Source organism: Aquarana catesbeiana, linkage group LG11 (assembly GCF_042186555.1).
Source record: "Aquarana catesbeiana isolate 2022-GZ linkage group LG11, ASM4218655v1, whole genome shotgun sequence".
In the NCBI taxonomy this organism is placed as follows: Eukaryota; Metazoa; Chordata; class Amphibia; order Anura; family Ranidae; genus Aquarana; species Aquarana catesbeiana.
The window spans coordinates 44,717,636-44,744,150 of record NC_133334.1 but is presented as its reverse complement, the minus strand read 5'-3'; the positions used below and the strand labels follow the sequence as shown (position 1 = coordinate 44,744,150).

Here is a 26,515-nt window from a genome sequence, read left to right as displayed (position 1 = left end):
GTCTCAGTGTGTTTACTTTTATATGCATGCATATCAACACTTTTCAAATTAGAGACAGCAGCAGATAACCTTGAGCTCGATTGGAGCTCTTAATCATTTCCATAACAGCACGTGTTGTCCCATCGTATTTGTTGTCCTATCGTACGTGTTGTCCCGTCGTACGTGTTGTCCCGTCGTACGCGTTGTACGTCACCGCGTTCTTGACGGTCGGAATTTGGTGTGACCGTGTGTATGCAAGACAGCTTGAGCGAAATTCCGACGGCAAAACTGGTTGTGTGTACAGGGCAGAAGAAATTGTCAGGAGGATTGGATGCAATATATATATAAAACCCTAAAATATCTGTTTTGGGTGTAGTGGGCTTTTAACGGCAGCTTGTCAGGACATAAGTATAAAGCTGCTGTTGCTAACTTGTTTAGAAAAGTGCAAACTCAAGGGCTGTCATGCTTATGTTTGCCGCACTCCTTTGTGAGTCACATAAAGCTGGGATCATCCTGCTATTTCTGTCATGTTCCATTTACCGTGACTACAAATCAAAAGCTCAAAGAAGTAATCCGTCTAATGTTTAGTATGTGAAATGTGGATATTGCATGAACATTTTACTGAATATATTGTTATATATTGTCTAGTGTTATCTATTGGAGTGCATAAAAAAATACTCTGTAGTTATGATATTGTGGGGTAAATCTTTTAGCCCCTCTAAACAGGCTAATTCACTTAAATTAATTCACATGTATTTAAGTGAACTTAAAAATCTGCTTCACATTCCGTTAATATGTGTGCAGAACATATGGATTGCATCTTATGCATGTAACATTGCTAAAAACAAAAAAAATTACCAAAAGCAATATCATTAGCCCTAACTGTCCAACAAATCCTATAAAAATAGGTTAATGGCATGCCCCACTTTCAGCAGTAAAGTTACCTTAATTTTATTCAGCAAGTTAAAAGTAACTGATCTTTGTAGTCTAAAGTCTCAGGGTCTGCTAATGATACTCTCTATCAGCTGTTCCATCTAACTGTATTCGAAAGTCCTTTCTGAATGGAAACAGCACTTGAACTTGTGCTATGTTGAATAGCTCAAAAACCCATAAAAAAGGATATACTATAATGAAATGTTGCACCAATGGAAATTTGGGAGACAGAAAGGAAGTCGTTACAGAGAATTAGAGGGCAAATTGCAGCTTTGCTGGAAGTATTTATTAACATTCCGTGTAACAGGAGGCAGTGACTTCACTATCGTTCCCATGCTCAAGTCCTTCTGTTTCTTTTAACTCTATAAAGACCACTGGACCATTGTGGTATCCAGTTTATATAGTGGCCCATGCTCTCTCTCTCTCTCTCTCTCTCTCTCTCTCTCTCTCTCTCTCTCTCTCTCTCTCTTTTTTTTTTGGCCTGCATGTTTAAAATTGTATTGTAAAAATTCATGACATCCCTTACAAGAAGCTTGACTCACAGCCTAATGGAGGTCACAGGTCAGCTCTGCTGCTGAAAGTTTTTCATACATGTGATCATGGCTTTCATTCTCTTATTTGACTTTGTTATTTTACTGTATAAGAGAATCTCATATTTTTTATAACAGTCATACCATTTATTTTATGTAGGCCACACTATCTATGTTGTTAGATTTGTAAAGGCCACAACCATGTATGTTTGTTATAATTTGTATCGTAAGTTTGTGTGTGCGGCTTTATTTAAGTTGAACATAATAAAGCATTTGAATTTTTAATTAATTAGTTTATTAACGTGTAAGCATACAGCACCAGCAACTTAACGCTAAAATGTTGACTGTGGTGTTTTTGGTCCAAAGGATATGTAGAAATGAATTAGGACACAAACTGGATCTTTAAAGGAGATGTACAGCCAAAGCTCGTTTGGCTGTACTTCTCCTGTGGATCACAGGAGTTCAGTTCATTCTGCACTTCTGTGACCCATTTTCAGCAGACAGCGGGCTGAAGCCTGCTGTGGGCTGATGTCGCAGAACCGGTCCAGGCTGGGGCAAGATCGCAGCAATATGGTCAGGATCCACCCACAACCCTGGACCGGCACCTGGCTCAGCCTCTCAGCAAGCCGCTGTGAGGCTGAGCCAGCCTCTCCCTCCCCCTCCACAGCCCAGTGCTCCAGGGAGCGTGGGGGCAGAGCAGACAATGGGGACTGACAGGGAGCTTTGAGAACTGAGCGATCAGTGGTGTTTAAAACAGATGTGAACTGATGCTGCATCTATCTAGGTAAGTATGATTGTTAAAACATTTTTTTCCCATACTTCTCTTTGAAAGTGGTTGTAAACCCAAAAAAAAAGACCTGCAAGACAAAGGCATAATGAGCTAGTATGCATAGCATACTAGCTCATTATGTAATACTCACCTGAGATCAAAGCTTTCTGCTGCGGTGCCCGTACACAGCACCGGCTGGCGACATTTCTCCCCGGGTATTGCGGCTCTGGAGCTGTGATTGGCTGGAGCCGCAATGACATCACTGCTGCGAATGCACGTGGGAGCTGCCGGTAACGGCACACTCACTGAAGCAAACGGCATGTACGTGCCATTGCTTCAGTGCACATGTGCCTATGACGTTAGTACATGCAGATATAGGGGATATCATCTAAACCATGCAGGTACCGTGCATGGTAGCTACAGGTAAGCCTTAGTATAGGCTTACCTGTAATCAAAAGTGGTCTGTAAGGGTTTACAACCACTTTAAGTCTGTAATTCACTATAGAATTTTGGTTTAAAGTATAGGAGTGTAGTTCTGGTGGCCTCATCATTTAAAGCATAACTAAACACTAAAACAAAAATGTATGGATTGTTTTTGCTGTCTTTTTTCAGCTAACATGAAGTGCTATAGGCAATGGGTTTCTGGCTAGACTAATGCCCTGTACACACGGTCGGATATTTCTGACGGAAAAAGTTGCGATCGGATTGTGTTGTCGGAGATTCCGATCGTGTGTGGGCTCCATCGGACTTTTTCAGTCAAAATTCCTGACACACAAAGTTTGAGAGCAGGCTATAAAATTTTCCGACAACAAAATCCGATTAAATTCCGATCGTGTATACACAAATCCGACGCACAAAGTGCCACGCATGCTCAGAATAAATTAAGAGACGTAAGCTATTGGATACTGCCCCGTTTCTAGTGCCGACGTACGTGTTTTACGTCACCGCGTTCAGAACGATCGGATTTTCCGACAACTTTGTGTGACCGTGTGTGTGCAAGACAAGTTTGAGCCAACATCCGTTGGAAAAAATTCATGGATTTTGTTGTCGGAATGTCCGATCAATGTCCGATCGTGTGTACAGGGCATGACAATTATTTTCTGTACATCCTGAAAACTGAAAACAAATGCTGCCACTATAAGTGACAACTGGTAAAATGAAATGTAGTTTTTTCCCTGGGAGGGGTTTAGATACGAGGGCAAGGATGATTTTGTTCTCTGGTTTGTGATTCAGCCAAGAAGCTCATATTTCAGGTCCTCAGTGCTTTAGGCCCCTTTCACACTGGGGCGGTTTGCAGGCGTTATTGCGCTAAAAATACCGCCTGCAAACCGCCCCTAAACAGCCTCCACTGTTTGTTCACACTGAAGCGGTGCACTGGCAGGAGAAGAAAAAATCTCCTGCGAGCCGCATCTTTGGAGCGGTGAAGGAGCGGTGAAATCAATGGGACAGCGTGGCTATACCGCGGTAATACTGCGGCTATAGCCGCGCTATACGAGTGATTTTAACCATTTTTCGTCCGCCAGCGGGGGGTTAAAACCGCACCGCTAGCAGCCGAATACCGCGGTAAAACAGCGCTAAAAATAGCGATGTTTTACCGCCGACGCCCCCTACCGCCCCAGTGTGAAAGGGGCCTTAGGAAGCTAAGAGAACTTGTTATAAACCTTTAATTTTATTAGACCAACATAATCCTAAATTTTTAGGTCAAATGAAATATCAAGTGTAAACCTTATCCATTAAGTCTCACTCATGAACCAAAACAGCACTTGATTTCATTAGGAAAAAATCTAAAATGTTAGAAAATCCAAAAGAGCACATTTCCTTAAATGTAGAAATGTGATCTTGCATTGCAGTGTAGTCAGGGACTTACCTAAATTATTTCTGACCTGGGCCTATGTCTTAAGCCTGGTTCACACCACCGCGTTTCCCCAAAAATAAGCCTGGGTCTTATATTAATTTTGGCAACAAATACCCAGTAGGGCTTATTTTCCGGGTAGGTCTTAACATATTCTCTCTCTCCCTGCCTGCCAGGAAAACCCCAGTTTGAAAAAACTTAAAATGCCCAAATCCTTTCTTTTACAGTAGCACACAATACAGAATGTGTGTGCTCCTGCAATCTAACAGTGCCAAACACCTTAGCTCTCCTCCACCTCTCCCAGCCGCCAGAGAGGGACCCCAGCCCTCCTCCTTCTGCAATGCTGGAAGCAGGGATAAGAGCACACCAGTCAGCATGTGAAGAAAAAAAAAACTCTAAATACCATGTGGAGACAGAAGTATCCATGCTGCATACCGCACACAGTATGACATGTTGATTGCAGAGGCTCTGCACCGTACCTTCAGTGACGCGCTGAAGCTCTGCGAAGGGAGGCGGGGCCAAGATCCCCGGCAGACAGGCGGGAGAAGAGGAGATCAGTGGGGAGATCAGCTGAGTGCCGCTCTGTATCAGAGGCACCTGATACCGCTAGAGACACACACAGCACTCTGCACACCGCCGTAACAGGATTGTACCGCGTTTCCTCGAAAAGCACACAATCACCTTGAACTAGGGCTTATTTTTGGGGTAGGGCTTATATTGCAGCCCTCCTGGAAAATAGTACTAGGTCTTATTTTCAGGGTAGGTCTTATTTTCGGGGAAACACGTAGTAGTTTTTTTTTTTGTTGAATCCAGGGGGCAGAACGAAAAAAAAACTTGACGAGCTCGGGAGGAGCCTCTGTACTAATTATCCAATGTTAGTGAAGCAATTCCTCCCCCCCCCCCCGCTGAACTATTGTGTTCTGACAGGGGGGCAGCCCCCTTGCCAGAACACGGGCTGAATATCAGGCGGTATCGGCTGGTTCAATAGAAACCGGCCAACATTCGGCCCGTGTGTACGGCAGCCGGGGTCCGACAGAAGCCGGCCGAACACCCGGCTTCTATCGAAGAGGCTTGACCAAAAAAGGTCTGCCGATCAGAATCCGATCAGCGCTCTCAGCCAATGGCCAGCTGCTTTACACACGGGTCGAATGTCGGCTGGTTTCCATTGAACCGGCTGCTTTAGCCCAATATTCGGCCCATGCGTGCGGCCCTTTACAGTGAATCTGTGCCCAAGTCATGCATAACAAAGTATTCTAAACAAACATTTAAAGCACTTCATCTATCTCCATATCTATGAGCATTGTGGAAAAGTTGACAACAGAGGCAGTGAAACATTTTTTTAAATACAGCTGAATATTGGCAGGCCACCTGCCCTCCAATGGAAACAACCAAAAGTGTTTTAAGCTGTTAGAGACCGACTGAAACACATTTTCTTTTGTTACCCTGTTTCCCCAAAAATAAGACCTAGCGTGATTGTCGGTGATGGCTGCAATATAAGCCCTACCCCCCAAATAAGCCCTAGTTAAAGTCCTTGTAGGTCTTATTTTCAGGGTAGGGCTTATTTTCGGGGAAACAGGGTAGGGTTTATTTGGGGGGTAGGGCTTATATTGCAGCCATCACTGACAATCACGCTAGGTCTTATTTTCAGGGAAACAGGGTATGTTCTTTGAGGACATATAAGAATGACTTACTCCACATTTCAAGCTGCCCGAGAGTTGAGTGAAGACTTGTGTTAAAGTTCATTTACTTGTTGTTATAAATGTATTAAAAAATAATGACCATAGTCTGGGAACAGGTGCATTTTAAAGAAGGACTAAAGCAAGGATATGCAATTAGCGAACCTCCAGCTGTTACAGAACTACAACTCCCATGAGGCATAGCAAGACTGACATCCACAAGCATGACACCCAGAGGAAGAGGCATGATGGGACTTGTAGTTTTGCAACAGCTGGAGGTCCGCTAATTGCATATCCCTGGACTAAAGACTGCATTGGGGTGGGTGGGCTTGTGCAATAGGGTGCAAGTATTCACAGCATATTTGTTTAGCCCCTGAAACCAGCTGGCCTTTTTAATAACTTCCGCCTATGTTTTTGGTTTTTTTTTAATAGCATTTGTATTTGGATTATAACATTATAACATTAAGCATGGTACTTCAATTCCTCATGCTTCTTCATAGGCTACTTTCCAAATAGCCTTGGAAACCTGTTGTTTTGTAGTATATTCCAAGCTGGTGTCTATACACTGTAGAAGAACATTACTCCAGTGGGTAGAAATCTTTTGGTGTTCCAGTGACACACACTTGGATATCACAGTGGACCACATAGGTCAGAAGGGGCTTTAATGATTTATTCTAAATTAAGGTTTTCCATTTTTATTGGAACTTGGTGCAAAGTTTATATATGAATAGTAATAACTGCCACTTAGAACATTGTATCCTGTAAAAAGAAGCCTCAAGTATTCAATTGCAAAATTGTGTAAGGAAGTGTAACCTTTATCAACTGAAGAGCAGCCAGACAACAACGGAGTGAGAGATCATCAGTTTGACAGATCTGTTTTTTAGTTTTGGATAGACCGAGGAATCGTTAGATTGCCCCTATGCAACTCAGAACGAAGCTTCACCGGCACCAGTTAGAAGACTAATGTGACATCTTTTAATCATCACATTGGACTTTTCAATAGTAGAGGCAGGGGTTAGTTTTGGGGTGGGCTGAGATTAGCTCCGAATTAGGCAGAAGCTAACCAGAGTCTCCTTAGGCCCATATAAATCTTGCTGAAAATTATTGAGCACTCTTAAAAAAAAACAGCTGCAGGTATAAAGTGCAGGCAACTAAAGGCACCTGCACATACCGGCAGCACAGTGGGTGGAACGAAAAAGACTTTCGATGTGGATGGGGCAATCCTTCCCGCTGAGCTAGTGTATTCTGACAGTGAGGAGGCTTCCCCGCCATCAGAGTACACTAATTTGTGCTGCCGCCTATAGCCTGTGAGGCTGATCGAGCAAGGAAAACCCAAAACCCGACAGGGTGGTTGTACAGAAGTCAATCAGTAGATCGACTTCTGTACAACCTTCCTGTCCATACATGGATTGAAAATCGTACTCTCCTAGGTCAATGCCGCATCAGACCCATGCTGCATCTGTCCCCTGTCGCCTCTAAGACCAGGACCTGAGCGATCAAAGACCACTGATTGCTCAGTTCTTGGTCTTCAGTAAACAGAAAGCCAGTGACTGACAGACGGTGACTCTGCTCCTCCAACGCTTACTGAAGCACTGGACTGTGAAAGGGGTGGGAGCGGCTGGCTCAGGCTCTAAGCAGCACACAGAAAAACTGAGCAAGTTGCTGGCCAGGCATCTGGATGGAACCCAACATTAGGATCCATCCAGAGCCTAGACATCAGATGATAGCGGACTTTAGCTTGGCCTTTAGCTTTGGCCCTACTTCTCCTTTAAGGTAGGCTGTAATATTTTTTAGTCCTCTGAATGACATCCTCCTTTTGGTTGTACCCACAACCTTCCCCCTTACTCATTTGTCTTATTATTTGTCTATTTCATCCCTTGACAGCCAAGCATTTCTTTTTGCTATCAAAGAGCATAATCAAAGCCATGAAAAAGCTTTGTTTTCCCATTATGTAATCAATACATCCTAAGGCTGAACTCCAGGTGGTTATTAAAAACACCAATCGGTGCAGTTATGCATTCATTCGTGGAAATACCCGAATTTATCTTTATAATCATGTCCTGAAATTTCCTGCACAGCAGAGTGTAGATTAAAAGAGGCATAGTGGGTAATAGAATTATACCAGGGCCCTCTACACTGACTGATGGGAATATGTTGAATGCAGGAGAGAGCATGGTGATGTGTCCTCAGTTGTCTTCTGCTTCTTCAGCAACCCATCTGCCAGCTTTGAGCGTATTCCTAACTGCAGTTAAGGGTTAGGATCTGGCTTTGCAGTGTTGTAGGTGGTGTGTAAGTCATAAAACTGGATGAACATAGTTAGAAATATTTTTGCATGTAAAAGAGTTCACATTTCAACTTTGTAATTATCTATTTCCCTGGGTTCAGGTTTAGAGTGTAACTAAACCCCAAAACAAAAATGTCTAATATTTTAGCTTACCAGTTCTTAGATGTGGTGGCTGAATTCGTTTTTTTTTATTCAGACTTTTTTTTTCTTTACTTTTGAAAGGGTAATCCTGCAAATAACACACTTCCCATCCCTGGGTGGCTACATTACTCCTCCACTGCATCTATGGAGTGAACCATCGTTGTCACCCAGGCTAAACTACAAATACCTTTGTTCATCTTTATTACATAGTGGGTGGGGATATTAGTAATTTACAGAAGGACGATAATATTGTTTGTGCTTTCAGTTCATCTCACAAGGACACTCGAGTTCCACCAAGACATTAGGTATTTTCAGTACTTGCAGAAAATGTCCTTAGCCTTAAAAATAAAAAAAAGAATGCAGCGACCACATCTAAGGACTGGTAAGCTGTAAAATATTAAATGTTTTTTTTTTCCCTGGGTTTAGACATCTTGCAATGATAATTTAATCTTTCTAGTCATTCAAAAAAAGAATTAGCCACACTTGAGCAATATTAATAAATATATTTATATTAATTGCCTTCCTGTACAACCTTGACCTCCCCATTTCCCAGTACAGTCTAACATTAGGGAGCAGTTCCTTAATTGTGCTTCTAGTGTAACAGCCGGGGAATGGTAAACAAAGGGACAGTCACCAAATGGAATCTGAGGTAGACCGAACAACAGGCCAGCATATGTTATAATGAATTAGTTATTAGGTAGGGACAGGGATATATAATGAATTCATACAGTACTTAGTACCATAGTGGAAGCTGCCATATTGTGTTGCTGAACAAAACAGACAAAAACATTGAGTGTTGACTAGGGAATAGTAACTGCACGGAGTTATTTTCCTAGCTTCTTGGAAACTATTAAGTATACTGAATTATACCAAAGAAAATGTGTGCCTGGACTGTTTGCAGGCATCAGACATATTGCAAAACTTAAAGGGCGGTGATTCATTTCATTGAACGGGGAGAACGGCCACATCCAGATGTTATTTGCTTTGTTGGGCACAAGGATAGTGTGGTCTGAAAACAATCAACAAAGTTCACTTTAGAATGATCATTACATCTGCAGTCTTGGCCAACACCAGGATAAATGATCAGGCAACCACGTATCTAGCAAAGTCCATTGGAACCAGTAGCCGTTTTTTTGAGGTGAGTCTTCAAATAATCTACGTTTTTGTTTCTTGTCCAAATTTGCAGGCACGGGATCCAAACAGGTTCTTAGATGATTAAATCTGGAAAACATCCCTTCCCACATCAGTGTCCTCTTCTTTGTCTGCCGTGGTTTTTTTGCTGTTTTCGAATACTTTCTCTGTATTTAGTGTTTGTGTGAAATAGCCGCACTGCATCGTGGTCTTTGTTGTCCAGCACTCTTGGTAAGAAGAGAGAGGACTTTTGCGTCCTTCGAGTCTTGAAGCCTCTCCTAGGTCGTCCTTTGCCATTGATGGATAAGTACCAGAGTCTTTCTGCACTAGCTTTTCGTTTTGTTCCAGCTCCATTTGGAACTGTCCTATGTAAACGGGAAGCATAGGTATTATAACCAAGTTCATGAATCCTCTCCACAAACTCACATTCAGCATTGTAGGTTTCCTGGAGGAGAAAAAGAAAAGCATTTCAGTTAGTTATTTTAGAACAAAACTGAAAAAAAAAAAAAGCCACAATCAGTAAAAAACTGGCTGACCGTCTGTTGCTCTGTTATTTTATACAAGTAAGATGAATGAACTTGGCTTTTCATTAACAGGAGAAACTTCATTTTCTGCAAGTGCATAGTGGGGGTTATTTACTAAAGGCAAATCCACTTTGCACTACAAGTGCAAACTCATAGGCGTGCGCACAGGGTGTGCCGGGTGTGCCCAGGCACACCCTAATCCCCCCATGCGCATTAGTGTTATCGTTCTGTGTAGCAACAGGAACATGGGAAAGATCTCCCTCGTACCGGCTCTGCCATAAGAGAAGTGTTTATCCTTTTCTCTTTCACTGTGACAGCAGGGAGATCAATGTGCTGGAGTCATATATTTGTAGATACATACACATGCATGTGTGTTTGAGCTTAAGGGTGCACACCCTAATGTGCAAACTACAAGTGCAAAGTACACTTGAAATTGCAATGAAAGTGCACTTGGTAGTGCAGTCGCTGTATATCCGAGGGGGACATGCAAGGAAAATAAAAAACAGCATTTTAGCTTGCACGTGATTGGATGATAAAATCAGCAGAGCTTCCACTCATTTCAGATCTACCCCTCAGATTTACAGCGACTGCACTTCCAAGTGCACTTTCGGTGCAATTTCAAGTGCACTTTGCACTTGTAGTTTGCACTTGCAGTGCAAAGTGGATTTGCCTTTCGTAAATAACCCCCAGTGTGTATGTTTATCAAAGCAGCCATGTGAATCCACTGCAATACAAAAAACTGGGGTGGCTTTTAGAGAAGGGGGGGTCTTTTTTGCACCAATCTTTTGCACATTCATGAATTTTGCTGAAGATGGCAGAAGGACTAACATGAATGATATAACATGCACCACTTTGTCCATACCGTGTGTTGCACTGAGCCTTTGTGCATAGAACATTTTAGGATGGACCTTTGGCTCTTGTGAAAATTCTGTTCTTCAAATCAAAACAGTGTTACAAAATGCCGTGTAACATCCCTCTAATACACCTGTTTTTTGTCCTTTCATACTCTTCAAAAGTAGTAAAGCCACAGAGCAGGTTCAAAAACCTGCTCATCATATTGAGTTATGTTTACATCACCTTTCCTTGTATTGTTCGTACAATTGTATTGTAAAATAGAATTGATGTAAAGGGGCATCAATACACAGACAGAGCTAGGCTATTATATCTGGAGGTCTTGAAGGCCACATTCCAGTAAGAGGTGGATCAAACCAAGGCATTTTGTGGTGAAAATAAGGCGTTCTATCTACTGAGAGCAAATGCAAGTGAGATACATAAATATGTATTTCTCATTTGGTGAATGATGACATTGTAGTCTTTTAAAGTGGTTGTAAACCCTAGTATGCATAGCACCTGAGTGATTAAAGTCCTGGACAGCCGCACTCAAATTGATATGTCGCCTTTATTAAATAAAAGTCATAAAAGATACATGCCGCAGCAGAAAAATGCAGGAAAACTATGATTAAGCACTGACTACAGTGTGAAACGCGTCAGATTTCCTGCCTTTTTCTGCAGCGGCATGTATCTTTTATGACTTTTATTTAATAAAGGCAACAGATCAATTTGAGTGCGGACTTTCTCTAATCACTTCATTGTACAAAGCATTGCCAGCACCTGTTGCTTCCAGCATGGAGGAGATGTTTGCTTTCGATCGGCTCTCCTAGAGCAGTGATAATTTTCTCTTTCTACTACTTCTGGATTATGCAAAGCACCTGAGATCGAAGCCCCTGCAGCCGTCCTTGTACACTGCTCCGGCGGCCGACATCACTCCCGGAGTTACTTCCGGGTATCGCGGGCTCCGGCGCTGTGATTGGCCAGAGCCGCAATGATGTTACTCCGGCGCATGCGCGTGTGAGCCGCCGGTAACAGCACACTCACTGAAGCAGCAAGATGTATGTGCCGTTGCTTCAGTGTGCATATGCCGGCACATGCAAATACAAGGGATATCTCCTAAACCATTTATATCCAGGGTAGCTACAGGTACGCCTTATTATAGGCTTACCTGTAGCAAAAAGTGTGTTGTAAGGGTTTACAACCACTTTAAAGTGATTGTAAAGTTGTTGTTTTTTGCCCCCCCCCCCCCCCAGAACACTCCAGTCAGCGCTTTCAGCCATTGGCCTGAGATCGCTGCTCGGGAGCCACCCGGCAGACCTTTTTCAGTCATGACTAACGGCCGGCTTCTGTCCGACCGGATGCAGTACACACGCCCTGACATTCAGCCCCTGTGTACTAGGCTTTAAAGCCATCTTCTGAGGACATAAAAGATTTAGGAATCTAAATGTACATCCTAAAGGCATTAGAACAGAGATAAGATACACCAGGCTTCTTTTATCAGCTGCTCCTCTTCCCTAATTGAATTAAACAGATAGGGAAGCTAAACAGACTTGACTGCCAGAGTGTGATTAGTCAATGATGTTCTATTCATTTCAGGATTCCTCGTGTGTGTATGTGTTGTAGTTCACCATTTGCTTCCTCCATAGGCGTGCGCAGCCTGTTGCATTAGGGTGTGCACCCCAAATCTTAAACACACACACACTATATATATATGGCAGTAGAGCAGTAGATGGTGTCAGTAGGGCAGGGATTGGTGTCAGTAATTTATTTTTATTTTTTTATTATTATAACTTTTTTACAATTGTATTATTTTTTCCAATAATTTATTATTATTATTATTATTATTATTATTATTATATATATATTTTTTTACAATTTATTAGGAGCCTCACTTTTGAGACAGAGAAAGGGACTGAGGACAGAGATTTCCCAGTCCCTTTCTCTGCAGCCAAGCAGTAAGGGGAGTCTGTGCAGCACAGCGTGATTAGGGTGTGCCCAGGCACACCTGGCACACCTGGCACACTCTGTGCACACGCCTATGGCTTCCTTATTTAGAAAAAGTACAAAACATTGGCTATTTTTTGTGGCTTAACCAACATAGAATGAAAAAAGATTCTTGTTGCTATTTCCCGTGAGCAACGGCCTTATTTTTCGCTCCCTAGGTTTTATCAGTTCAAGCTTTAAAACTGGACAGACCCATGAGCCACGGAATCCTCCTAAATCAAATCGAATGTTATCACGAGTGCCTGACTTTGCTTTTGCTGCCAGCGAGCCAAAAATTGACTGAACAGTTCTATCCTTATTATGGCAATGAGAGTCGTACAGTATTATGAGCCTTCATTTTATAGCAAAGGTGAAAAAAAGAGTGCAGGCGTTGTTGTATCGCTACCAATCAGATTTCTATTTTCATCATCAACCAATTCACTAGAAAAACTGAAAGTTGGAACCTGATTGCTTTCAGCAATGCCTTCGGTTTACCTTTCTTCCTTTTAGAAATACTTTAGTGAAGGTGATTTCTGTATTGCATCTTAGGCTGGGTCCGGAAAGTCGCACGGCTTGAGGGACTACTTTGCCACGTGACTTCATTGCGGTTTGCTTGCGACTTCATTAACAGAAGTCGATGCAAGTCGTCCCAAAGCAGTGCAGGAACCATTTTCTAAGTTTGTGCGACTTGATTCGCACCGATTAGAACGGTTCCATTGGAGTTAATGGGGTGCGACTTATCATGTGACTTTGAACTCTCAAGCCACATGACAAGTCGCAACAGTGTGAACCGAGCCTAAAAGGGATTGTAAAGTATAATATTTTATTTTTTTTTTACTACCTGCTCTGTGTAATGGTTTTGCACAGAGCAGCCCCGATCCTCCTCTTCTTGGGTCCCCCCCCCAGTGCTCCTAGCCCCTCCTTCCTCACCAAGTGCCCCCATAATAAGCTATTTGCTAATGGATCACTCGTGCGTATGTGCTTGCTCCTGAGCCGGCTCTGTGTGTCCATAAGACACACAGAGGGTGGCTCAGCCCCTCCCCCCCCCCCGCTCCCTCCTCACTGGCTGTGATTGACAGTAGCCAGAGTCAATGGCTGCTCCTGCTGTGTTTAAGCTAATAAAGAGTGAAAGAGAGCCGAGAGAGCCTCTCGCTAGGTCGAGCTTACGCTCAGGTAAGTATTTAGGGGGTCTGGGGGGGAGCTGCATGCAGAGGGATTTTTTAACTTAACGCAGAGGACCACTTTAATTTGAGATCCTTCTTTAGGTATAATAGAATTAAAGAGGAAGTAAAGCCTCTTAAAAAAAAAAAAATACATCCTGCAAGGAAAAGGCATAATGAGCTAGTATGCATAGCATACTAGCTCATTATGTATTACTTACCTGAGACCGAAGGCCCGGTATCGGCCCTCCGTTCGCCTCCTCCGACGCCGCCATCTATCCCGGAGTGACTTCCGGGTATCGTGGCTCCGGCGCTGTGACTGGCCAGGGCGTCACTCCCGCGCATGTGCGCTGGTGCCGCCACTAACGGCATGATCGCTGTTAGGAACGGCACACTCAGTGCGCCTGCGCCCGATGTCTATGGTGCCGCCATTCCTGCAAATATCTCCTAAACCTTTTATAGACTTACCTGTAGGTTAAAGTGGTTGTAATGGGTTTACAAACCACTTTAAAATTAAACTAATTGCTGGTAGGTTGATTGGCTTCTGGTATTTCACTGTCTATCCATTGGTGGTTTACTCTAATGCGGAACTCTAGGTAGATATAAACTTACAATTCAATTCAGCCCCTTTTTTTCACTATAAAATCTATTGTATTTATTTTTTCACATAAAATAGTCTGCCTTGATAATAGCTTCTTTTAATCCACTGTACAGCAGCACTCAAACTAACCAACCAAATGTTAGCACTAGAATGATTTGGATCTCTAATTTATATTATTATACTTTGCAGAGGGCTGTCAGTCATGCACAGTAAACACGCAGACAGAAGGGGAGAGGATAGGGAGCCTGTCATTAATGTGATTTTGCTCCTTCATTGCCAAGTCACAGACTGCAAGGGGCCCTGGCCAGGTTGTATTAGGCAAGAGGTCCGATACCTTAGCTGTGCTGTCTGGCCGGGTTGCCTGAATTAGAAGAATGTCTAAATTAGAATGAAATGTCTTTTGGTGGGTAAAACAATTCACATGTACATAATTAAAATGTGTGCTTGGAGTCCAGCTTTAGTGTTAGGCAATGTTAGCAGAAATCAGAATTCTTGTACTGATCCATCGGCAGTAAACAAAATTGGTTGCAATCGCACTGAGCATGGTGATTCTTATGCTGCTTGAATGCATTTGATTTTGGCAGTAGATGATAAAACAGAGAATGCTGCTAGAAAAGTTATATGATAAAATCTAAAGCGATATTAAAGGGGTTGTAAAGTCAGAAGGTTGTTGCATTCTGTGCATTAAGATAAAAAGCCTTCTGTGTGCAGCAGCCCCCCTAATACTTACCTGAGCCCCATCTCTCTCCAGCGACGTCCACGAGTGCCTCGGCCATCCGGGACTCTCCCTCCTGACTGGCCGAGACACAGCAGTGGCGCCATTGGCTCCCGCTACTGTCAATCAAACTCAGTTAGCCAATCAGGAGAGAGAGGGGGCGGGGCCGAACTGCAGCTCGGGTGCCCCCATAGCAAGCTGCTTTCTGTGGGGGGCACTCAACAGGAGGGAGGGGCCAGGAGCGCCGGCGATGGACCCGAGAAGAGAAGGATCTGGGCTGCCCTGTGAAAAACCATTTCACAGGGCAGGTAAGTATAACATGTTTGTTATTTTAATAATTAAAAAAAAAGAAGACTTTACAATCACTTTAAATATAAACATCAAATATATATTATACTGCAGCTTGCAAATCCTTAAATCTGGTGACTGCATTCCTTGTGTTTTTAGTTGTTTATTAATTTAATTTCCCCTGTTGATCTGGTCAGTAAGCCTCTTTTTTTTTCAACTTGCATCACCTGACCAAGCTGTCCAGCAAAAGTAGCAGTTAGAGGTTTAAAACAAACCATTTAATACTGACAGGGGTGCTTACAGTGTTCAGTTTTTATTCATTTATGTAAAACCTTTATCTCAAAAGGAAAACAAAGTTGCTGTGATTGTTTAAAAAGTGTTAGCTGGAGTTCGACTTTAATTTGTTAGTCAAGTAAGTCCATTTAACTCTGCTAGTCTAACACTACCCCCCCCCCCCCTATTAGCAATGCTGCTGTCCCGGTGTCTACTTTGTTCTTCCAGTAGAGTGGAGACACCTGAATACAGTACATTTGTTACCTGACAGATCTCCAGGTGAAAATAAAGGACAAGAAACCTAAAATAGAAAAATGCAGCCACCATATTTAAAGTGTAAGTTCACCTTTGCAGAAAATCTGTAAGCTGACCTACACTGGACCCCCTCCCCCCCGGGTCCTGCTGTACCAGACCGCCGTGATACCCGGCTGGCAGACACAGAAAAGCCGCTTCACCAGTCCGGGGATTTGAAATCCCGGCGGCTTTCTCTCCCCTCCTTGCAGTGCTGACAGTACAGGCTAGACGGCTTCTGATTGGTCAGTCCCATACATGTGACAGTGCTGGCCAATTAGAATGCCTGCAGTCCGTACTGCCTAAACGATACGGGCACGAAGTTAAGCTGCGGGGGTTTCAGATCCCCAGACGGGTGAAGAGGCTTTTCTGTGTCTGGCAGCCGGGGGATTGTGGCAGTCTGGTACAGCGGGACCTGGGGGGTGGGGGGGTTGGGGGGCAGTGTAGGTCAGCTTACAGATTTTCTGTAAAGGTGAACTTACACTTTAAGGACTGGTAAACGGGAAAACATTATAGTTTTGTTTTTGGGTTTTACACCTCTTTAGGTATGGGTGGGTGTGTATATTTGACTCTTAGGGGGTTATTTACGAAAGGCAAATCCACTTTGCACTAGAAGTGTAAACTACAAGTGCAAAGTGCACTTGAAATTGCAATGAAAGTGCACTTGGTAGTGCAGTCGCTGTAGATCTGAGGGGGACATGCAAGGAAAATAAAAAACAGCATTTTAGCTTGCACATGATTGGATCATAAAATCAGCAGAGCTTCCCCTCATTTCAGATCTACCCCTCAGATTTAGAGCGACTGCACTTCCAAGTGCACTTTTAGTGCAATTTTAAATGCACTTTGCACTTGTAGTTTGCACTTGTAGTGCAAAGTGGATTTGCCTTTTGTAAATAACCCCCTTAGCTGTTAATAATCCTAGCTTATTAGCATTGAATGTGTCACATGTGAAGCTAGTCTACAGGGGAAGATTTACTAAAAGTGGAGAGTGCAAAATCTGGTGCATCTCTGCATAGAAACCAACCAGGTTCCAGGTTTTATTGTCAAAGCCTAATGGAACAAGCTGAAGTTAGAAGCTGATTGGCTCCCATGCACAGCTGTCTTAGATTTTGCACTCTCCAGTTTTAGTAAACCAAACCAACAGTGCTGTAGTGCTGATTGAGAGAAAGTGTAGAAAACCTTTTTTTTCGTTTTAAAATCCTGTTGCCATTGCTGAGTAACCAACAGTGGAAAAACCAACCAGTTGGCCAACTTTATTGAAAAAAAAAAATCTGCACAGAAATGGCAGCTCTGGATGTTTCATATTCAAAAAGGGCGCTCCCATAGTGAAGCCAGTGGGCGTTATTTACGAAAGGCAAATCCACTTTGCACTACAAGTGCAAAGTGCACTTGAAATTACACTGAAATTGCACTTGGAAGTGCAGTCGCTATAAATCTGAGGGGTAGATCTGAAATGAGGGGAAGCTCTGCTGATTTTATCATCCAATCATGTGCAAGCTAAAAAGCTGTTTTTTATTTTCCTTGCATGTCCCCCTCAGATCGACAGCGACTGCACTTCCAGGTGCACCTTCAGTGCACTTTCAAGTACACTTTGCACTTGTAGTTTGCACTTGTAGTGCAAAGTGGATTTGCCTTTCGGAAATAACCCCCAGTGTTTGTTACACAAATTCAGCAATCCCATGCCCAATGGGAATTTGTAACTGTGGGGGTTATTTACTACAGGCATACCCCACTTTTAAGTACACAATAGGGTTTATTTACTAAAGCTGGAAAGTGCAAAATCAGGCTCACTTCTGCATAGAAACCAATGGGCTTCTAACCCCAGCTTGTTCAATTAAGCTTTGGTAATAAAACCTGGAAGCTCATTGGTTTCTATGCAGAAGTGAGCCTGATTTTGCACTTTCCAGCTTTAGTAAATAAACCCCATTGTGTACTTAAAAGTGGGGTATGCCTGTAAAGGAAAATCCACTTTGCACTACAAGTGCACATGAAAGTAAAGTCACTGTAGATCTGAGGGGGACATGCAAGGCCAAAAAAAAACAGCATTTTAGCTTGCACATGATTGGATGATAAAATCAGCAGAGCTTCCCCTCATTTCAGATCTACACCTCAGATTTAGAGCGATTGTACTTTCAAGTGCACTTGCAGTGCAAAGTGGATTTGCCTTTAGTAAATAACCCCCAATGTGTTTTTCTGCATGTTCCAGCACTCTTTTCCCAACGACTGATTTCATCTGAATTGTTATGAAACAAATTGCTCTACCTTCATAGACCTCTAAGGTCACCATGCTCATATAATATTGTATTATGGCCCAGTTTGATGTCTTTGTTTTGATTGTTGAAAGGGATGCGCAAATATAACAAAATGTTAAAAGTTCTTATGCTTCATGTGGGTATTTTACAGATTGCTGCAAAATAAACTGCACACAAACCTGCCAAAGGAAGTGCTGTCATGTGTAATGTACCCATGTGTTTGTGGATTTCCATGGATTACTGTGAGAATTCAGAGCCAAAAACGAACCCGTCCTGTACAAGTGCAAAGTAAAACAAATGCGTGCTGATGCAGGCAAAGCTACTGTTGCAAAAGTAAAGATTTGGTTCCCGGGATTTAACTTCTAGGAGTAAAAGGTGTTTGTGCATTTCAGAGTACTCACTGAGGCATAAAGTCTCCCTCTTTTGTTCATAGCCAGGTATCTCCCAGAGAACAGTCCTTTGATGGCGACAATTCCCACATCCACCGCAGTTATTTCTAAAATACCTTGAAAATAAGCAAAAATATATGATTTAATCCTTTTTTTTTTTTGCCCAAGCATGACCTCCTGCCAGTTCCCATGCATGCCATTGTTTTCATTCGTCTCTATTGGCTTGAAACATGTGGCACTATCTGTCTATAGACACACAACAAAAAATATTCGTCACACGCCCAGATTTTCTTAGCACATAGCCCCATGTTTCGAAATCAGACATTTCAATTTATTCAAAGCTTTCACATATGTGCGAATGTTCCTTTCACATCTGTTCTGGAGGGACCCTTATTCCGTGTAACCGTCAGAGATATATTTAAAAGCTTTTCTTAAGATGAGCTTTCCTTTTAGGAAATAGTGGTTTCCCTTACTCCTCCCTGAGCCTTTGAGGTTCTCCTAATCTCTGTTTGCCATCAAAAGCAAGGATATAGACATTTTAAAAGTATTTGGGGGGGATTAGAAAGACAAATGCAATATTTTGCAGGGTATTAGTGGCACGCTTAGACCGACTGGTGAGTCAGTTTTAATCTCAAAGATCCCAAATGTTAGGATAATGCATTACAACAAATAGGTGGCACAGTTCATTTGTTTTATTGAGTATAAGAAGCTTTAGCCAATTTTGAACTTATTCAGTTCCAGAGGGTTTTGTACATTGTTGTAGGACCTCCTAGTGGGGGGGGGGGGGGGGGTCACCTTGTTATTTGTTACAGGGACCATCGTGTTGATACAGCTATTTAAAAAGCATGTCCAAATGTGGAGAATCGATTGGTGTGGGCTATCAAGCCTGCCTGTGCTGAGCTTGATCTAGTTTCAAGTAGCATCTAGATATTTCCTTACATCCCTTTTATTGGCTCAGCTGCACAGCATTTTGTAATATTACGAGAACAGCAATAACAAGATATTCTACGCTGTCTTTCAAGTTATTGATTTCTTTTTTTTTTTTGATATGCTGAAAATAAACTAAAAAAAGAATGTGGACATATTTTGTAAAATAATGTGGACATATTTTGTAAAATAATGTGGACATATTTTGTAAAGCGCTGCACAAACTATATAAATCCTGTAAAATTATTATTATTATTATTATTAGTATACAGGATTTATATGGCACCAACAGTTCACGCAGAGCTTTACAATATAAAAAGGAGACACAAACTATATAAATCCTGTAAAATTATTATTATTATTATTATACAGGATTCATATAGCACCAGCAGTTCACGCAGCGCTTTACAATATAAAAAGGAGGCAATTCAGTTATAATACAATAAAATACAAGAGGATTAAGAGGGCCCTTGCTCAGAAGAGCTTACAATCTAATAGGGTGGGGCAGGTGGTACAAAAGGTAAAAAAAATAACAAAGTGGGACAAAATGGATTACACAATCTCTTGGAATGTAAATCATGTTAATGTTATGATTTTAATACATTTCATATCAGTAGCAACACTTAAAATGATTTTAAAATGCAGATGCCTATAATTAGGATATTGCAAATTTTGACAGCTGGGGTGACTGAGAATAGACGACATCGGAATATTCAAAGAGAAAAAATGAACAAAGTGTTTCACATGTTCACGAAGCAGTAGAATATCTAAGGCTGGCCATACATTATACAATTTTCTTATACAGTTTTTCTTTAGATATACAAAAAAAAACATTTTATATAAACCTAAACATTTTCAATTTGTATGCAATTAGGCAGGCCCTTGCACTACATAGGTGAAGGTAAATATAAAGAAAATTGAATAAGAAAATTGTATATTGTATGGCCAGCCTTAATTAATGGGTGCACTTTTGATAAGCTATGAAGGGACTGATTCATTTTTAGGAATCACAAGCTGGCAATACATTATGCAATTTTCTTTTAGATTTACCTTCAACTATGCAGTGCAAGGGCCTGCCTGATTGCAAACACATTGAAAGTCTTTACGTTTGACCTCATATTATATGGTTTTGGTAAATCTAAAGACAAATCGTTGAAGAAGATTGTATAATGTATGGCCAGCCCTAACTGACTCCTACAGAGCAATTCTGCATACTACACCTCTTGGCAGTTGCCTGTGAAAGTAAGGGGGGGTCATCAAACAAGCAAACCTGAAAAAAAAAAATCCCTTAACCAGGTTTGTAGGCTGTATGCCCACCATGTGTTAAGTTGGTCACACCTGCGAATGCTCCTTTACCTTTATAGTGCTACAGGAATAAAGTGATAGGAACATCACTAAAGTTGCTGAACATTTTGGCAAGAAACGAATGAAAAAAGCTAGGCAAAAGCCCATAATCCAACAAAAGTATAGCACATTGGACTAAGCTATTGTTCGTGATGACTGGCTTAAAAAAAAAATAAAAGCCGCTTGAATAAATGACATGTTCGGAGAACCAGCTGAGGGTTGAAGGTAAATCCTTACCCTCCAGGTTAATTCATAGAAAGGCACAGCGAAAGGGAGATAATGCTTTACCACCTCAAAGTCTCATCCTATTCACTCCAACATCTTAAAGAAGAAATGAGAGACAACATGAAAAGAAGATGCTAAATATCCTTTTATTAATAAAGGAAAGAAAAAAAAATGTTTTCTTTCTTTGAAAGGGATGTCTAAGACCATCTGTAGAAGTCTGTTCAGATAAAGATAATCCAAAAGTACAAAAAAAAATAAAAAATAAAACATGCAACCACAACTAAAGTGTAGTGAATAAAAAAAAAAAAAATATTCCTGATTCTGAAGATACAAAGTGATAAAAAAGTAAATACATTAAAGCGCTACGTAAACTGTTGGCGCTATATAAATCCTGTATAATAATAATAATAATAATAATAATACACAATAAAATGACGACATCTCCTGACTTGTCATGGGCTGCAACACACTGCTTACCTAACATATTTATGCTCATCAGTGAGCCCTTGAATTAATAAAAAACCAAAACTAGAAATGCATTAAAACACAATCAATACAGTATAAAAATCTTTAGAGAAGTGTGGATAATATTATTATTATAACACTCTTGCATATGAAAAACATTAATACCACAAACGTAAAAATGCACTTACTAAAGATGCTGTTTTTCTCCAACGTTCCATTTATTTTCCCATTTGGATGGATCTGAAGGTGATACTTAGTAGCACAATAAAGTTTTCGGTGTCGGGGTGCACCGCCGAGATGTTCGTAGACCCCACCGCGGCCCCCGGCATCTCTTCTTAGCCTGGGATCACACAGTTTTCCTCTGGCACAAGGCACTCCGGCGGTACTAGACAAAGCCTTCGCCCAGGATACCTGTCGACCAAGATCACCAATACTGAGCAGCAAAATCCAAATTATAACCATTGTGGCATGGCCGAAATACTGTTGGCTGGAAGGCTGGAAGCAAATGTCACAAGGGGTCCCATTAAAGAAGTCTTGTTAGCAGCTCTCTTAAGTGGCAAGTCACACCGTCCCGATGCATGGACGCTCGTAGCGTTATCTGACCTTCTATCTGTCTCCTCTTGATCCTCTAAATAAATAGGTGTCAACGGTGGTCACAGGTTCATGGAATTATTTGCAGCACTCAGAGTGTAAGCATCGCCCAATGTGCAAGAATGAGATCCCTTCTGAATTTTATGAGTTTTCGAGAAATAGTGGTGCTCAACAGCACTGAAATAAAAAGCCCCCCCCCCTCCCCTTGCAACAATAGACAGATCCCCGACCAATTGATACAAAGGAGGCAGGCAAGGTATCATTCTTGTGTGAACTAAGTGCAGGCTGGATAAAATTACACAGCACTGCTTACAGTGGCTCAGTGCAAAGAAAAAAAAAAAGAAAAAGAAAGAAAAGCCACATCACAAAGAATCAGCAGCCCATCAGAGGATAGGGTCTGTGCCCAGCTCTGCCTTTTCAAAGATCCAAAAAGAACAATTATGCGTATGAAAATTATACATTAGGGATTTTAGGAGAATGGTCCCTGGGGTCTGTTCCTTCTCCTATCAATCCCCAGATCACAATATGTGACAGCTAAGGATGACTGATGCTGGAAAGAAACAAACTTGGGGAAGTCACTCCTTAAAAATGCACATTTGAAAGGCGCATATAAAAAGGAGGCAGACGTGGGTTGCTGGAGAAGCTGTCTTTTTTTTCCTTTTTAAACACAAATTGAAAGGCAATTTATTTAAAATTCTAAAGAAACTTTTCCTTTAGGTCAATTTGTTAGTATCACTGAGACATAACAAGCTTTCACTGGATAGAAACAAAGGCGGTGTATATTTGTTACCTTACAAAAGGAACTGGATGAGGGATGTAGATTCCCTATCACCAAAAATGTTTTATACTATAACAAAAAAAAAAAAAAAATCACGTTTGACCTTCATTTGTAGGACTTTTTATCAAGCAAAATTCTGAACTAACAAAAGCTATGCAGAGCTGAAATATTCTTATAATGGCCACAATAGACATAAATGTTAAAATTAAGTAGCTAACAAGAATGTAATGTTAAATATAGGAAATTAAACATCCACTTTAAATAACAACATCCCTACATCGATAAACCATAGTGCAAAAACTGGACAGGGCCCCACAGGTCCATTGTGATCAGGGGCGGACTGACCATTGAGCGACTCGGGCACTGCCCGAGGGCCCTGGGCCACTAGGGGGCCCCATCAGGGTTGCCAGCCTCAGTAAAACCAGTGACAGTATGTATAAATCTGTGTTTTTTTTACATCTGTCTGTGTATACTGTGTGTACATGTATGTGTATTGTGATTGTATACTGTCTGTGTATACTGTGTGTACATGTATGTGTATACTGTGTGATTGTATACTGTGTGTGTGTATACTGTGTGGCCCCATAATCTCTGATTGCCTGGGGGCCCCATAATCTCCTATTGCCTATGTGTTATCAGTCCGCCCCTGATTGTGATACTCGGGGGCTGTGTAAAAAAAACATTTTCATATGTTTGTTGTATTCTATGCCAACAGCAGGGGCGGACTGACAATTCATGGGGCCCCTGGGCAATAGGAGATTATGGGGCCCCCGGGCAATAGGAGATTATGGGGCCCCCAGGCAATAGATTATGGGGCCACACAGTATACACACACATACAGTATACACACACAGACACACAATATACACACACAGTATACACACACAGTATACACATACACACACTGAAAAGGTACTGGAGAGGCGGGGCAGCTATAATCTTGGGATTTAAAAAAAAAAAACACAGATTTTTACATACTGTCCCTGGTTTTATTGAGGCTGGCAACCCTGATGGGGCCCCTTAGGGCAGTGCCCGAGCGCCCGAATGGTCAGTTCGCCCCTGGCCAACAGCCTCTATGTGAGTGTTTTTTTTTTTAAATATCTGTTGTTGGTGTATTGTAATGTGACATAAATAAAATGAAGATTTTATAGTTTATTGGTTAGTTGGTGTGCACAATCCTTGATGCCACATATAAAGTCCATGTCCAGTGTTTGCATTAGGCCACATGCACACTAGACGTTTTTGACGTTTTTACAGCAGCTGTTTTTGGCTGTAGATGTTTTTTTTTTCTACAGTCATTAAACTCTCCATCATGTTATCCTATGTGTCCATGCACACATAGGCTGCTATCAGCAGTTTTGGGCAGTGGCGTTTTTGAGCAGTAAGGCTCCATTCTCACTGGAGCTCAAAAAAGCTTTTTCTGGGCGCCAGATTGCTGGCAGAAAACACTGGTTGAAAAACTCGCTTTCAACAGCGTTTTGTACTAGTGTTTATGAACGCTTATCAGCGATTGGCGTTTTTTTGTGGTCAGAAAAACGGCACTTTGAACGCGATTTTATGGCGTTCAGAAAACAGCCCAAAAACTCCACTGCTGATAAAAGCTAAAAAATCGTCCATGTGTGCATGGACACATAGGATAACATGGAGTGGAGTTTATGGGCTGTTAAAAAAACGCCCAAAAACTCAAAAAAACGGCTGTTTTTGAGCTCCAGTGTGCATGGAGCCTAAAAAAACCCCAAAACTAGTGGCTTCTGAGGGACGTTTTTCAGCTGATAAACATCGATAAACGCTCAAAAACGTCGGTCACCAGCCTTTTTTAATGTTTTTGATCCATTAATAAAAATAAAAAATAATACATTTTTCTTCAAAAAAAAAAAAAAACGCTAAAAATGCTAATAAATGCTAAAAAACGCTATTGCAAAAACGTTGAAAAAAGTTGAAAAACTCACTGCAAAGCCACTGACGTTTTTATAACATTATTTTAACATCCAGTATGCATGAGGCCTAATAGTCATATAATCATAAATCCTGAGTAGTCCTAGATTTTTATGTTTTGTTGCCTGTTGTGTCAGAAATTGCTGTGTCTATGGCTACCTTTAGATTGGAGAAAGCCACCCATCCCCCTTTAAATAGGAACTTCACCCTCTCACTTTTTTTTTTTTATCCCATTTTACCTGGTTTAATCTCTATTTTTATGCCCTGTACACACGACCGGTTTTGCTATCGGAGTAAACTCTGAAGGTTTCTCAGACGGATGGAATTCCGCTCAAGCGGTCTTGCCTACACACGGTCACACCAAAGTCTGACCGTCCAGAACGCGGTGACGTACAACACGTACAACGGACTCGAAAAAGGAAGTGCAATAGCCAGTAGCCAATAGCTTCCGTCTCGTACTTGCTTCAGCGCATGCGTCGTTTTTGGTCCATCGGAACAGCATACAGACGAGCGGCTTTTCCGTCGGAAATTTTTAGAACATGTTCCATTTCTAGGTCTGTCAGAATTTAAAAAAAAAAAAACTCAGATGAGGCATACACACGATCGGAATAGACGATGAAAAGCTTCCGTCTGACTTTTTCTGCCGGACATTCCGCTCGGGTGTACGCGGCTTTATACTTATATACAGGCATACCCCACTTTTAAGTACACAATGGGGTTTATTTACTAAAGCTGGAAAGTGCAAAATCAGGCTCACTTCTGCATAGAAACCAATGAGTTTCCAGGTTTTATTACCAAAGCTTAATTGAACAAGCTGGGGTTAGAAGCTCATTGGTTTCTATGCAGAAGTGAGACCGATTTTGCACTTTCCAGTTTTAGTAAATAAACCCTATTGTGTACTTAAAAGTGGGGTATGCCTGTACCCTGTGTGCCCAGAGCTCTCCTGCTGTAAACCACAACTCTGTTACCTCTGTGCCCCATCCTTTTTGTTTACATCATCAGGATTATCCCCGGAGGTTGTGGGCAGCTGAGGCACATCACTGTTGCCTGAAATTAAAAAGGTATTTACCCCAAACTTCTGGGATTGTGTTAAAGTGATTGTAAAGGTAAATTAAAAAATAAAAATAAATAACAAACATGTCATACTTACCTCCACTGTGCAGCTCATTTTGCACAGAGTGGCCCCGAACATCCTCTTCTGGGGTCCACCGGCGGCTCTCACAGCTCCTCCCCACATCTGATAACCCCCTCGGAGAAGCGCTTCCCCGAGGGCGGTTACCTTGCGAGCGCGTTCCCGAGTCCAGCATTCGGCGTCCATAGATGCCGAATGCAGGACTTGGCCCCGCCCCCCGGCGCTCGTGTCATTGAATTTGATTGACAGCAGCGGGAGCCAATGGTTGTGCTGCTATCAATCTATCCACTCAAGAGCCGAGAATCCCAGGCAGAGAGACAGAGCCGGGTCAAGTTCGAGGGTTCAGGTAAGTAAAACGGGGGGGGGGGCTGGGGGGCCGGTCACTGACTGGTGTTTTTTCACCTTATTGCATAGGATGTATTAAGGTGAAAGAAACACGAACCTTTACAACCCGTTTAAAGATGTGGGGAAGGAGTAAGATTATGCAAAGAGGGTGAGGATCTTCTTTAATTTGTT

At 41.9% G+C, this 26,515-nt stretch overlaps 1 protein-coding gene across 1 annotated transcript; it reads right to left on the bottom strand.

The window, feature by feature from the left end:
- Nucleotides 1-8,696: 8,696 nt before the first annotated feature.
- On the bottom strand, nucleotides 8,697-22,352 carry FGF3 (fibroblast growth factor 3). Its single transcript, XM_073606042.1, has 3 exons — nucleotides 21,752-22,352; nucleotides 18,615-18,718; nucleotides 8,697-9,740 (listed from the first exon to the last, which is right to left on the bottom strand). Exons 1-3 carry the CDS (start codon nucleotides 22,023-22,025, stop codon nucleotides 9,408-9,410), a joined length of 711 nt encoding a protein of 236 aa, XP_073462143.1. The 5' UTR covers nucleotides 22,026-22,352; the 3' UTR covers nucleotides 8,697-9,407.
- Nucleotides 22,353-26,515: the final 4,163 nt, after the last annotated feature.

What these genes read in the sequence shown, in the direction of transcription:
- FGF3 (XM_073606042.1), bottom strand. Translation starts at nt 22,025, where the DNA reads ATGGTTATAATTTGGATTTTGCTGCTCAGTATTGGTGATCTTGGTCGA. An exon ending in GGAGAAAAACAGCATCTTTA is followed by an intron (nt 18,719 to 21,751) that starts GTAAGTGCATTT and finishes CTTATTTTCAAG; the next exon opens with GTATTTTAGAAATAACTGCG. An exon ending in GAGGGAGACTTTATGCCTCA is followed by an intron (nt 9,741 to 18,614) that starts GTGAGTACTCTG and finishes TTTCTCCTCCAG; the next exon opens with GAAACCTACAATGCTGAATG.